Here is a 13,250-nt window from a genome sequence, read left to right on the forward strand (position 1 = left end):
ATTATTTTAAAAAAGGCATTACTGAAGCCAAATGAAGCTCTCTTGGCTCTGAACCATTTAAAAATGTATCTCATGGTAATTTTTATGGGAAAACTGAATGTGATGGTGGACAATATTCCTATAATAGATGCAGTGGTTTTATAAGGCACTTACTTAGTGTCTTTGAGTAAGAGCCAAAAGCAAAGTATTATTTTACCACTCAATGAAGGCTATTTCGTGAGTCCCTAAGGAAAAATGATCCAAGGATTTTATCCTCGGGTATTCTGGCTTAGATCCAGGATAGATTTTAACCTGCCCACAGGACTGGGTGGATATACACACTATGGCTGGTTATCCTGTTGTTGAAAGATTCCTGAACGAGTTTCGGAAATTAAGAAATAGATTATCTAATTTTCTGTAGTCTGCCAGCATGTGTCAAACCAATTTACCGCTCTTAACACCTGGTGTTCTAAAAAGTGAAAGAGGACTATTTGTTAACTGTAAGAGGACAACAGTGCAAACAGATGAAAGAGGTGGAAATTGAAACCAATTTGCTGAATTTACTAAATTACACAAATTACCCCAAAAGTAAGTGAATTTCTCATAACAGTAGTAAAGAAATTACTTTTGCAATGAAATGTGTGTTTATACCCAAGTTTCAAAATTACATAGCAAATAACTCCCAGTAAATGTGATGTTATAAATTTTAGCTAAATTATATGTTCTTAGAAGTTTTTGATCTTTTCAAAAAATTCTATGTAGTTTATATCTGTTAAAATATTATTTTACATATTTTGACATAAATAAACAATAACTGCCTGAGGAGAGAAACAAATTCATGGTCTCCTAAATATGATTTTATTATTGATGAATCTTAGGTTGGTCCCGAGATGGCAAGAAACATGAATTCATGGTTCCTGAAGTTTTGTAATCACTTTCATCTGATTTTTGATATGGTAATAATTAAATGAGAGCTGATAAGAAACTGGGTGATTAAACATTGTTTGACAAAGGGATGCATTAATAACACATAAGTTATATTTCTAAGTTATTCTCTCACAGTGCAAAACCAATTTTTAGACTGTTTGTAAGCAAAACTCTTTGAAGAATTAATCTTTGCTTTAAGGGAGCAATATCGATTGACATCAAGGATTTCTCTTATTTCCATGTAGGAAGAACCTTTTGTAATGGTCTCTGAAAATGTCCTGGGTAAGCCAAAGAAATACCAAGGCTTCTCCATTGATGTTTTGGATGCCTTATCTAACTACCTGGGTTTTAACTATGAAATTTATGTTGCACCGGATCACAAGTATGGAAGCCCACAAGAAGATGGGACGTGGAATGGCTTGGTGGGAGAACTAGTGTTTAAGGTAAGCATTTGTTTGTTTGTTTGTTTGTTTGTTTATCACACATCTAAAGGTTGACTATAACCCTTGGAAGCTACTTTCATGTAGAATAAGTGTAAGGCAAAGCATTAGGTGGCGGTGTTGAATCAAATCTCACCAATACTATTTCATGAACTTTGTGGAAAGAAAAACTGATGACAATATAAGGCTAAATTTTAAGATATTTCCTATAATGGAAAAGTATTTACTGCAGGTATTTACCTTTGCCAAAGTTATACTGCAGACATTTTGTCAGGATATGGTACATGATGAAGTCACGATGCCTTTTCCAAACACAGTTCATGTCACTGTGTTCTTTTAAAAATGTAATTTCAAAAAATAAACAAATAAGATCCTGATCACTTAGGAACTGATCATTTAGTTTTGGTATCTAAATAAGGTAAGTCTATTCGTACTTCTATTTTTCTCCTTATTCTTTCAGTTCTCAGAGAAGTATTTAAACTTCCCTATTACTTTATCTACACTTCTGTCAGTCTTTGCTTCATTTTTTGGAAGCTCTATTATTAGGAGCATACACATTTTTAATCATCATGTCTTCCTGATGAGTTGTTGAATAGTCATGTTTAGGTCTATAATTTACTATTTGATTTCTGTGTATCTCATTTTTTCCTTCTTTTCTTGCCTTCCTTTGGGTTAATTGAATTTTTTTAGTGTTTGATTTTATTTCCCTCTTAGCTTTTTAGCTGTATTTCTCTGTATTTTTGTTTGTCTATGGTTAGTCTAGAGATAGTAATGTGCATTCTTAACTTATCACATTCTATGTATATTAATATCATACCACTTCACATTAAAAAAAGTAATAAACATACAGCAATATAATTCCATTTTTGCATACTATATCCTTTGTGTTATTATGGTCATGTATTTATATTTATGAACTCCAAAGTAAAATGTCATAGTTTTTTATTTAAACAATCAGTTGACTTTCAAAGGTATAAAGAGGGGGAGAAAAGACAGTTTCTGATATTTAACTATTTATCTATTTACTATTTCTGTGGTTTTTATTCCTTTCTACATATCTGAGCTTCTGGCTGGTATCATTTAGTTCAGCCAGAAGAACTTCCTTTACAGTGTCTTGAAGTCCAGTCCTACAAGTGGCATATACTCTCAACTTTAGTTTACCTTAAAACTTCTTTGTTTATCCTCAGCTTTAATAATATTATTAGCAAATAACAAACTCTGAATTGACAGGTTTATTTTTCCTAGATACTTTTTGTCTTAGTGTTTTCAAGTGACACTGCTGATTCTGATTTATGTTTGACAAGAGCACTGCGAGTCTCAGAACACAGTCACTTATCATCAAAATATATTTTTCCTCATACTTTTTTATTATCTAAGAAGAAAACTGTAGATGAAATATTATTATTCCTAAAATCTAGGCTGGTGATTTTAAAGCAAGAGCAATTTTTTATTTCAAAAATCAAAATAAAATTATCATTCAACAATTTTTCATACAATAATAAATGTTTTTATCATTATTTCACAGTATAATTGATACATAACATTATATTAGTTTCAGGCATACAACATAATGATTTGATATACGTATATATTGCAAAATGATTGCCACAATAAGTCTACTTAACATTCATTACCATACATAAAGTTGTTTTTTTTAATGTTCATGACTTTAAATATGCCATTCTATTGTCTTTTGCCAAATATTGTTTCTGATGAGAAGTTAGCCATCATTTGTACTTTTGCTCCTTTTTTATAGCATAGGGGTGGCTGTTTTTTAATTCTCTTTTCATTTTTGATATTTTGATGTTTAGCTATGATTTTCTTTGTATGTATCTCCGTTAGAGATAAATACTAACAGTTCACTGAGCTTCTGGGATATGTTTCACTAAGTTTAATAAATCTTGACAATTATTTATACAAATATTATTTTCCACCCTCTTCTCTTTCTCCTCTGTACTTGAGGCTCAGAAAACAGTTAGACCTTACTAATGTTGTCTCTAAGTCACTGAGGTCTTGTTTATTTCATCATAATATTTTACTCTCTGATCTTTAGATTGGGTAATTTATCGTGATCTGTTTTCAGGTTATTGATTCTTTCTTTGCCATCTCCAATTTCTGTTAAGTTCATTCGGTAACTTTTTTATTCTAGGTAGCTAGAATCATTCTTACATATGTATTGGTTAGGAGTCAACCAAGGATTTGAGGGAAGTTTATACATAGATTTTTGGGCTTTTTCCTCTGTGGCTCCCTCCTTTATGTGAGTCCCCTTTTGATTTCTGCACAGTCTGGCTGCCTCAAACACCATCCTCTGATGCATTAAGCTAATAAGACTCTGACTTTCTGCTTGAGCTCTAGCTACCCATTGTTGCCTAACTGAGGTGGGTCCTCAATGAATGAGCCATGTAAAAGTAGATCTCACCCAAAGCAGTTACCATCTTTAAAGAGTTGAGTACTCTTCAATTTATGCCTGCTTTCAGCTGATATGCAATCTGTTCAATGTGTGTTTTTTAAAAATTTCATCCAGAATTTACAATTTTTACTCTTTGTTGGGTTAACCCAATAAAAAATTATTCCACCATTGGCAGAACTGGAATTGTTTCTGGAATACTGAAAAGTATTCAGAAAGCTAAAGGATCTAAGTTGTTTCTAAGAGATGTAGAAGAGAAAAACAATAAGAGATTTTGAAGACAGTGGTAGAAAAAATAAGAAAGCTGTTTTTCATATCCTTTAAAACTTTACTAACATCAGTTTATTTAATAAACCCATTACATATGGAATTTTATTTGCAAAAGGTTAATGGAAATATTTTAACAGGCTAACAGGAATCATCAATCCTCATCTCTCTTATAAAAACTATGACTATTTATCTTATATTCCTTTATTATAAACCCACAAGACAAGCGTTCTCTCTTTGTATTTCTGAGGGGTCCTGCCTGAGCTGAACCCAAATAAGCAATTATATTAAAATAAAGATAAACAAAAGGAAAAGGCATTATGCAAGTTTATTCTATAGATATAGTAGATAAAAATCCTTAAGAATTATCACGCTAACAATCTTCACTTACTAAATGCAAGTTAAAAGTAACAAGCATTATAATTAGTCTAATGTTGGTGCTGTTTTTAATTTGGTTGTGTGCTTGCTCCAGTTAGTTAAATTTTTGAGATTTGCTTCCTCACCTATGAAATGAGGAATACACAAGTATGTTAGTGGGAAGATCACTTCCAACTATAATTTTTTAAAAACACTTTAAGAATTTATTGCATAAAAACCATACACAAGCAATTGTATGTTGTTCTTCGTAAACAATTTGTTTTTATTTGCATGTAAGAGCATATCATTATTGTATGATAATGTAAAGTTCAGCAGGGTCCTTTTACATAGCAAAAATTCAGGCTTAGAGAAGCTGACTGACAAATGTATGATTTTTTAGTTGGAAAAAATATAAAGCTATTTATTGCAACTAGATTTTATTTTCTTCAAGAAGATATTTAGCCATTCTGACTAGGCTTTAAGAAATACTTCTTAAGCAGGTAAAAGTGGAGAAGCTTACATAAGAGTTTGTTGGAGCAGGTAGAGAGAGGGGAAGAAAACTGAGAGAATGTAACTAATGAGAACATGCTCTATAGCACAGGGTACTCTTACTTAATGCACTGTAGTAACCTAAATGGGAAGGAAGTCCAAAAGGGAGGGACTTTTGCTGTACAGTAGAAACTAACACAACATTGTAAGGCAACTATACTCCAATAAAAATTAATTTAAAAAGAAGAAAAGAAAACAAACTTATGGTAACCAAAGAGGAGAGGTGGGGGGGAAGAATGAATTAGGAGGTTGGGATTAACATATACACACTACTATATATAAAATAAATAATCAACAAGGACCTTCTGTATAGCACAGGGAACTCTAGTCAATATTATATAATAACCTATATGGGAAAAGAATCTGAAAAAGAATGGATATATGTATAACTGAATCACTTTGCTGTACACCTGAAACTAACAAACATAGAATGAATTAGGAGGTTGGGATTAACATATACACACTACTATATATAAAATAAATAATCAACAAGGACCTTCTGTATAGCACAGGGAACTCTAGTCAATATTATATAATAACCTATATGGGAAAAGAATCTGAAAAAGAATGGATATATGTATAACTGAATCACTTTGCTGTCCACCTGAAACTAACACAACATTGTAAATCAACTATACCCCAATATAAAATAAAAATTAAATTAAAAAAATGAAAGCAACAGCAAGATAACATTTTCAGAAGGAATGAGCAGTCACTGTATTCTATTACTAATAGAGATGTATGCTCTAATTTTCAGCAACTTAAAATGTCAATTCAAGTATACAAATAGTAATGCAGTAAAATATCATAAAGTAATTTAGATTATCCAACAAGAATCATCATTAAAATTTTATCAGGATTATTTACCCCTGTAAAGCAGAATAACACTGTTGAAACAGCATAATAATGTTATGACAGAGTTCCAGAAAAGTGAGCTTATTATTGTTATATATATTTTACTAATGTAGATATTTTTCATGAATCTAAGTATATTTAAAATAGCAGTAAATATTGCCATTGAATACCTCTATACATGACATAAGACTTCTAAAATTAACAAGACTGTCTGCCTTCCTAAGGGGAAACCAAAATTAAAAGAACGTTTTCTAGAGTATTTGTCATGATGATTTTGGAAAAACACATTAAAAACAAGTCAGAGAGGAACCATGGGAAGTATCAGAGGCTTAAAAATAATGGAATAAGTTACATGGAAACTATCAATAGCTGCATGTATACAAAATTTTAAATCATCAGTAAATCAAAAACAATAATAACTAAATTAAATTACAAATGACAGGCTGGAAAAGTATGATGCATTGTTAGCCTCACTGCTTCACTGCTTCACCTACATGAAGAAGTATAAAATCCATAAGAAAATACTAAGATCCCCATAGGTAAAGCTATAAAAGATATGAACTAGACTTTCAAAAGAAGAAAAGAAGAAACTGATAGATAATAGAAATCTAAAAGGAAATCTAGTGTAGTGGAGTAGGGCAATCAATAAAGTAAAAAAATAAAGTAAGTGGATGAAATATGAATGTTTAGTGCTTTTATAAGAAAAGAGCTAAAACTTTGTGTTATATTACTTGGAATTCTTTTATATGCTGTGTTTTATAATAAAAAATAGAATATCATTGGAATTAGAAGCACATATTTCAGTCAGCAATATACTTGATAGCAGTAACAAGAAAGGTACCCTAGGGAATGAAAAAAAAACATAGTTTGAAATGGACCAAATAATAATTATTAGCACTTATGTAGAGCTTATAATTGCCAAAGCACTCACACACCCTATGGGGTAGGTAGTACTATTATCCCAATAGTGTGGATGATGAAACAGAGTTAGGGAGCTAAAGGAACTTGCCCATATGGTCACTTAGCCAAGTTGTGGAGAATTCATGATTCAAACCCAGGCAGTGTGGATCCAGAGTCCAAGTGCTTATCCTCTTTAACCAGTTAACAGAGAGGAACAGAGTTCTAGTGTAAGTTTGGTCTTAAAAGCATTTTAATAAACCAGATTACAGACAGTGAGGAAAATAATACTCAGAAACAGTTCAATGCAGGTTTTAAGACCTGCGAATTCAAAGAAGGTTCAGATGGAGTTTGGTTGAATATGAATCGAGGATAAAAAAATAAGATTACATAGAGAAGGATTGGGGGAGTGACAAAAAACATTTGCATCTTTAAACTTCTCAAAACATCTCACTTTTTATCTCAAAAACCTGTTCTTCTTTTCCTTTTTTTAAAAAAAATTGAAGCTTCTTAGAAAGGCATCCATTGTTTCCTGAAGTCTATGTCTCAATCCCTACATTTTGTCATACTCCATATAGATCGCATTCAGCTTCAATCTGCTTTGGCTGGCCTCACTCACTTCATCTTCCTATATTTTCAACCCCAGCTAAACTCATCCTTTATCCCATAAGGCTTTCAAACTATCCCCATTTTTTGATAATTCTGTCTTCTGGGTACATCTATTTCACTTTTCAAATGACCCTTTGGGGAGGGAAAAGTATATATATGGAGAGAGAGAGAGACTGACCTCTTCCCTTTTCTTTCCATAGTCCCTCTTTTGGAACCAGAGGGCTGAGGTTGTGTTTACTTTATTTTGTGTGCCAGGCAGAATGCCCTATATTCATCCTTTCATTCCCCATGTGTTTCTGAATGCATGGTATGTTCTGGGCACTGTGCCTAGCATCACAGATACAAAGGAATGGAAGACATCATTCCTGCCTTCAAAGATCTCACAGTGTACAAGGAAGACATATGTGCCAATAAATCATTAAAACACAGTGTGATCAATGCCATAGGGTAATGCATACAGGGTGCCTTGGCAACGAAAGGGTGGCGTGGCAGCCTCTGCCTGAGTTGAAAAGATTTCACGTAAGAGGAGAAATTTGAGCTAGGTCTTGAGGATGAGTAGGAGTGTGAGAAGCAACAGTAGGGATAATTATAAAAGCATGCTTGCCATGCTAAAGAGTTTGGACTTTATCGCTTAGCCCGTGAAAATTATAAAGGGTTTTTACATAAGAGAACAGTGGGATTTAATTTATGTTTAAGAAAGATAACTGAGGTAAGGCCAAGGATGCACTGGAGTGAAGAAGGGAAAAGACAAATGTCTTTTTCAACAATCTAGAGAGGAAAAAAGGGTGTCTAAACTTAACAACAACAGGAGATTAGCCCACAAAACTGATTTTGAGAAAGCAATCAATATTCCAAGAAAAAATGGCTAGAACTTAGTAAGGTGGAGGAGAAGAGAAAGGACATGTTGAGATTTGGTGAGAAATTGTGCAGAGGAACATGAGCAGACGGACACTCAATGACAGAGAAGCGGATATAGAAGGAGGACAGATTAGAGAAGAGTGACAGAGGTGCAGAGCTTGGCTCTAGACATTTTAATTTCAGGATGGCCGAAGAACATCCAGATGGAATTGTCTAGAAACAATTAGCAAATGCACCTGGAACCCATGTGGATGATGTCTAGAGCTAAAAAAAAAAAAAAAAGTTTAAGAAATATAGGTATTCCTCTTTCTAGAAGACGATTGTCATTCCGTGTAGCGCAATCTGCCACTACGAGTTTTTTCATTCCAAGTCTTTGGACTTCATAACATTGACATTGTTTTTTCGTCATTTCCAACATTCCATAACTAGTTGTCAAGGACAAAGAAAAGGAATGTGGATCTGTATTCTTGTCATATAAATAACTTGGTACACATGACCTCCGGCTTTCATATATAAAGGAGAAGAAACTAGCTCCCTTGTATGGCAGCTCCAAAACTAAAAGATTGTTGCACATATAAGGGTGTTGAATATATTTTGTAAAACTCTGATGCATTTGTATTTCTGTGCTGTTCTAAAGATTCATTTTTACTTATATTAATTAAAGATACAGAAACTATATATTCAATCACGTTAAATGGGACACAACTTGGGGGTTTTCCTCAATCTTATTTTTCATCAGCTTCTCACACTCATATAGTAGGCTGCTCACATTTTTTTGTGTGCAATATGAACCTTTGAACATTTCAGTCAGGTACTGAGCCAGAAAAGGTAATTGAAGTTTTTAGAAAACTTATATGCTTAGAAAATATTTTGTTTTCTTGAAGTATTAATAATTTATAGCTGGAAAAATAGGATCAAGACTTGTTTCAGGCCGCTTGATCACTGGTTCGTAAATTTAGGAAGCATTTGATTAACAAGTTGATGAAAGCATTTAGTGGGTACAGGAATAGTTTAAATACTTGAGATTAAAGGCTTTCCACAAACCCCTTTCTAAGAAAGTTTAGCTTAGAAATCTTAGAACGTTTTCTAAGGAAGTTTAGAGCTGTGGTACCTGTTTTGATCAGAAAGGTAGTTTCTCTTTGCTCTAGTAGTTTTATGATTTGTACTAGTTTTTTTGTTTCTGTTGTCATTTGTTTAAAAAAATGTTAAAATTGTAAATCATGTCTAATCATACTGAACTGTAGAATGTCTACTGTATCTTTATTTTAAGGAAAAATGAGAATAAAATTATCCTGTTTGTCCCAAAAAAAGAAAAAGAAAAAGAAATATAGGTATTCCTCTCACCTCCATTATAAAAACTAAATTGGGAGTGTTGAATTAACATGAAAATCATGCACAACATGGTACATGAGCCTGGACAAGGAGAACTGCTGTTATTACTTTTGCTTCTAAGAAGACAGAAAACGCTAGAGGGAAGAGAGAGCTCACTTGGGAGGAGGGTTTAGAGGACCTGAGAAGGTGGTGAGCTGGCCTCTTTCCCACCCGCACTGGAGAAGAGTGGAAGGGGCAGTCCGGAAGGCATCAGGCATAAAGATAGGCCCATAGAGTTGGATGTATCTGTGTTACAAGAACAAGTTGCGGGAGACACGATGGTTAACACCATTCTCATCTCAATTTTTTAAGAAGTCAAGGTTGGGATGATTCCTTTGGCCTAGAGAAGACAGAGGTGGTTAGCTAGGACAAAGGCCAGAAGCTGCCTCTTGAACAAGCCACCCCCTGGATCAGGAGAAGACAATGAATGATGATCCATGCTTGTGGATGAAAAGGGTCCTCAGTTGGATGCCTGAAGATCATCAAGTATGCCCCACAGTTACACACACAAAAACCCATATATATTTCCATTATATCTTTCCATGACTGCAAACCAGCCTTGAAAATATCTGTATCCACCAATGAAACTTCACTCACCAGAGAATTGCTTTCCACACACACCTGCCTAGTGATAAATGCTAACAAGCCTTGTGAAACGAAAAGGTAGTTTTGCAAAGGGAATCAATAAAATGTGTAAAGGGAAAAGAAGTCCTCATAGAGACTTTAAATTAGACACTAAGACTTTAATTCTTTAAATTAGATTGAACAAGTATTAATGGACTGACTGAACATCCCAGAGTATGTCAGCTGTAGTCCGACAAGAAGTTGAAAAAGTACATGCGGTCATAAGAATGCATGTTTGTATGTCTGAATAGTGAGTGTTCAAAAATAATCCACTGGATATACATATTGGATGGAGCTGGATCACAGATGTGGGAAGTAACACAAACTGTGTGTATGTAAGAAGAGAAAAAAATGACCCAAAATATTTGTTGTTGATAAGGAAAGATTTTAACACTAATGAAGGAGAAGGATAAAAAGAGATCTGTGAAAGGAAGTAAATTATGTAGATGCAAATGACTTAGTGAATGGTTGTAGAAGCAGTTTTCTAAATTTGCAGGTGATATTTAATTGGCAGACATTGCAAACAGTAAGGAGCAATTCAATCAGATAAAGGACTTGAATCATTAAGTACTTGGTCTAATAGATGGCAAGCACGGATAAGTGGTGAATAATAAGTCTTGAATCAAAGCTAAAGAACAGTGAGTGAATATTTGCCAAAGGGAATGATGCTGTCCAGGAATGGCTTTAAGATTTAAAGAAACTTATAGGCTAGGACAAACAAAAATTCAATAAAATATGTGTAGAATTAAAAAGATTTGGTGGGCTATAAGATATAAATTAAGTGACTACTGCATCACTCAAAGCCAAGGTGATATAAAGACTGGTGCTATGATGAGAAAATCTCATAACTTGAGGATATATAAATCCTGAAATCCACTGTTGGCTATTGAAATGCCGTCTATTACCTAGATTTTCATCTATCTCCCTTCATGGTTTGGGGATAAAATTAAAGAGGAAGATAACTTCCAGGCATAAAAGAGAGTGCAGATTTGGGTGAGACCATTCTAAGTAAATTTTAAAGAGCATTTCAACCATCAGATTCTATGTGATTCTATGGACATAATCTTAGGGAATTGTTTAGATTGATTGGTCATTTTTATTTAGGATGCTTATTCCATAAAATAGTGGTCTATGTTAGTCTGGAAATTATAAACATAGAGAAATATACCACAAATGAAAGAGGATAATAATTTATATGGTCTAGGAAGGTAGTTGATGTGATCGAGAATGCATTCCTTCTTTCCCTGTGTTTTTGCAAAGTTGAGAACTTTATTAAATAAGAAGTTTAACTTCAATGTTGAAGAGAAATAGAAAACATCCTTTACACAACATTGAAGCCGTATTTGGAATCTTTAGACAGTCACTCACATGAATGTACAAACCCCATTTGAGGAATTTGTTTTAAATTCACATACTAATATCAGAATGAATATTTCACTCTGATATAGAAAGTAGAGCCATGTCTTGAAAGGTATTTCTGTGTTTACTCTTGACTGCCATTTGGATACTTCAGATTTTAATTGTTTTAAGTCTTAATGATTCTGAGTTTTCTCTTTGTAATTTGTATAAATTTGTATAATTTTATAGTGGCAGGCTTTAAAATAAGTAAAGATTTCCCTGATTAAAAAACAAGCAGGGCTTCCCTGGTGGCGCAGTGGTTAAGAATCCGCCTGCCATTTCAGGGGACAAGGGTTCGAGCCCTGGTCCAGGAAGATCCCACATGCCGCGGAGCAGCTAAGCCCGTGCGCCACAACTACTGAGCCTGTGCTCTAGAGCCCATGTGCCACAACTACTGAAGCCCGCGTGCCTAGAGCCCGTGCTCCACAACAAGAGAAGCCACCACAGTGAGAAGCCCGCGCACCACAACAAAGAGTAGTCCCCGTTCTCAGCAACTGGAGAAAACCCGCGTGCAGCAAAGAAGACCCAAAGCAGCCAAAAGTAAATAAATTAAATAAATAAAATTTAAACAAAACAACGAGCAAACACCCGAGCACCTCACAAGACTCAACTGTATCAAGGGAGGAGGTGACTACAGAGGCTCCAGATACATGTGTGAGCACATCTAATGTATCTCTTACTCATTTTATATTTCACTTAATTCCACACAGAATTGCTAGGAGAACAGCCTTTACAGATTCACTTCTCATAGAGACAAACTGTTTCTGGGAGCTAGTTCTTTCTCATTTACAGAGAACTTACATTTTCCCCCCTGCAGAGCTCTGAAAACATCTTTAATAGCAGTCTTAAGTGAATTCTAGAATGACTGAAAAGGTTACTGTAATGAAAATAAAAATCCACTCAATTTTGGTCATTATCCTTGGTGTGCATTTTACTGAAACGTGGATTTACAGTTTGGGCATTTCAGGCAGCGATTGCTTCCATATGCTCTGTTCACAAGCAGCCTGAAGATGACTTTTCAGAAAGTGAAGAAAAGTCTCTCTACGCGACCGAAAACCTCTCTCTGAGGGCCCTTTGCTGTGAAGATGGTAGCATTCCTTTTGGGGATTGTAGAAATGCTATTATTTTTAAATACCTTTTAATGCTGCAGGGTAATGCCTGAACCACTGCAATTTAGGAATAACTTGTAGCCTGCTTCCCACTCGACATCCAGCAAGCATTTATTGGGGCCTAATGTGTAGCTGGTATTGTAGGGAATACATAAAATGTAGAACACAGAGTTCTTCTCTAAAAGCTAAGTAGGAAGGAGGAGACAGAGAGATCCAACACACATCCAACACTTTTCTTACTATCTACACTTCAACTTCTGATGAACTTATCCAGTATCAAGGATATAATTGTCATCTATAAGCAGACAACTTTTAATTTGTTTCTTCAGCCCAGACATCTCCTCTGAGTTGCGGACTTACAGTTCTTGCTGCTTCTCAGCATTTCCTCTTAGATGCCTAACGGGCGCCGCAAACGTAACGTGTTCAAAACTGAATTCCTGATTTCACCACCACCCTGTCACAGTGTATGGCAACTCTAATCTTCAGGTTACTCAGTCCAAAACCTTGGAGTTGCCCTTGACTTCTTTTTTCTCTGTTATACGTCATACACTGTGCATCAACAATTTTTTCTGGCTATAAATTTGAAATATATCCTAAATATGA

The 13,250-nt window shown here is 34.5% G+C and overlaps 1 protein-coding gene across 2 annotated transcripts in view; it reads left to right on the plus strand.

Annotated features, from left to right (window-relative positions):
* GRID2 (glutamate ionotropic receptor delta type subunit 2) overlaps positions 1 to 13,250 on the plus strand; it is a 1,406,179-nt gene that overhangs the window by 1,078,898 nt on the left and 314,031 nt on the right. For both annotated transcript variants that reach the window (XM_024126697.2, XM_024126698.2), the window contains one exon: positions 1,152 to 1,349. In XM_024126697.2, coding sequence (XP_023982465.1) covers positions 1,152 to 1,349 — 198 coding nt within the window. The remainder of the gene's footprint in view (positions 1 to 1,151; positions 1,350 to 13,250) is intronic.

Source organism: Physeter macrocephalus, chromosome 7 (genome assembly GCF_002837175.3).
Source record: "Physeter macrocephalus isolate SW-GA chromosome 7, ASM283717v5, whole genome shotgun sequence".
Classification (NCBI taxonomy): Eukaryota; Metazoa; Chordata; class Mammalia; order Artiodactyla; family Physeteridae; genus Physeter; species Physeter macrocephalus.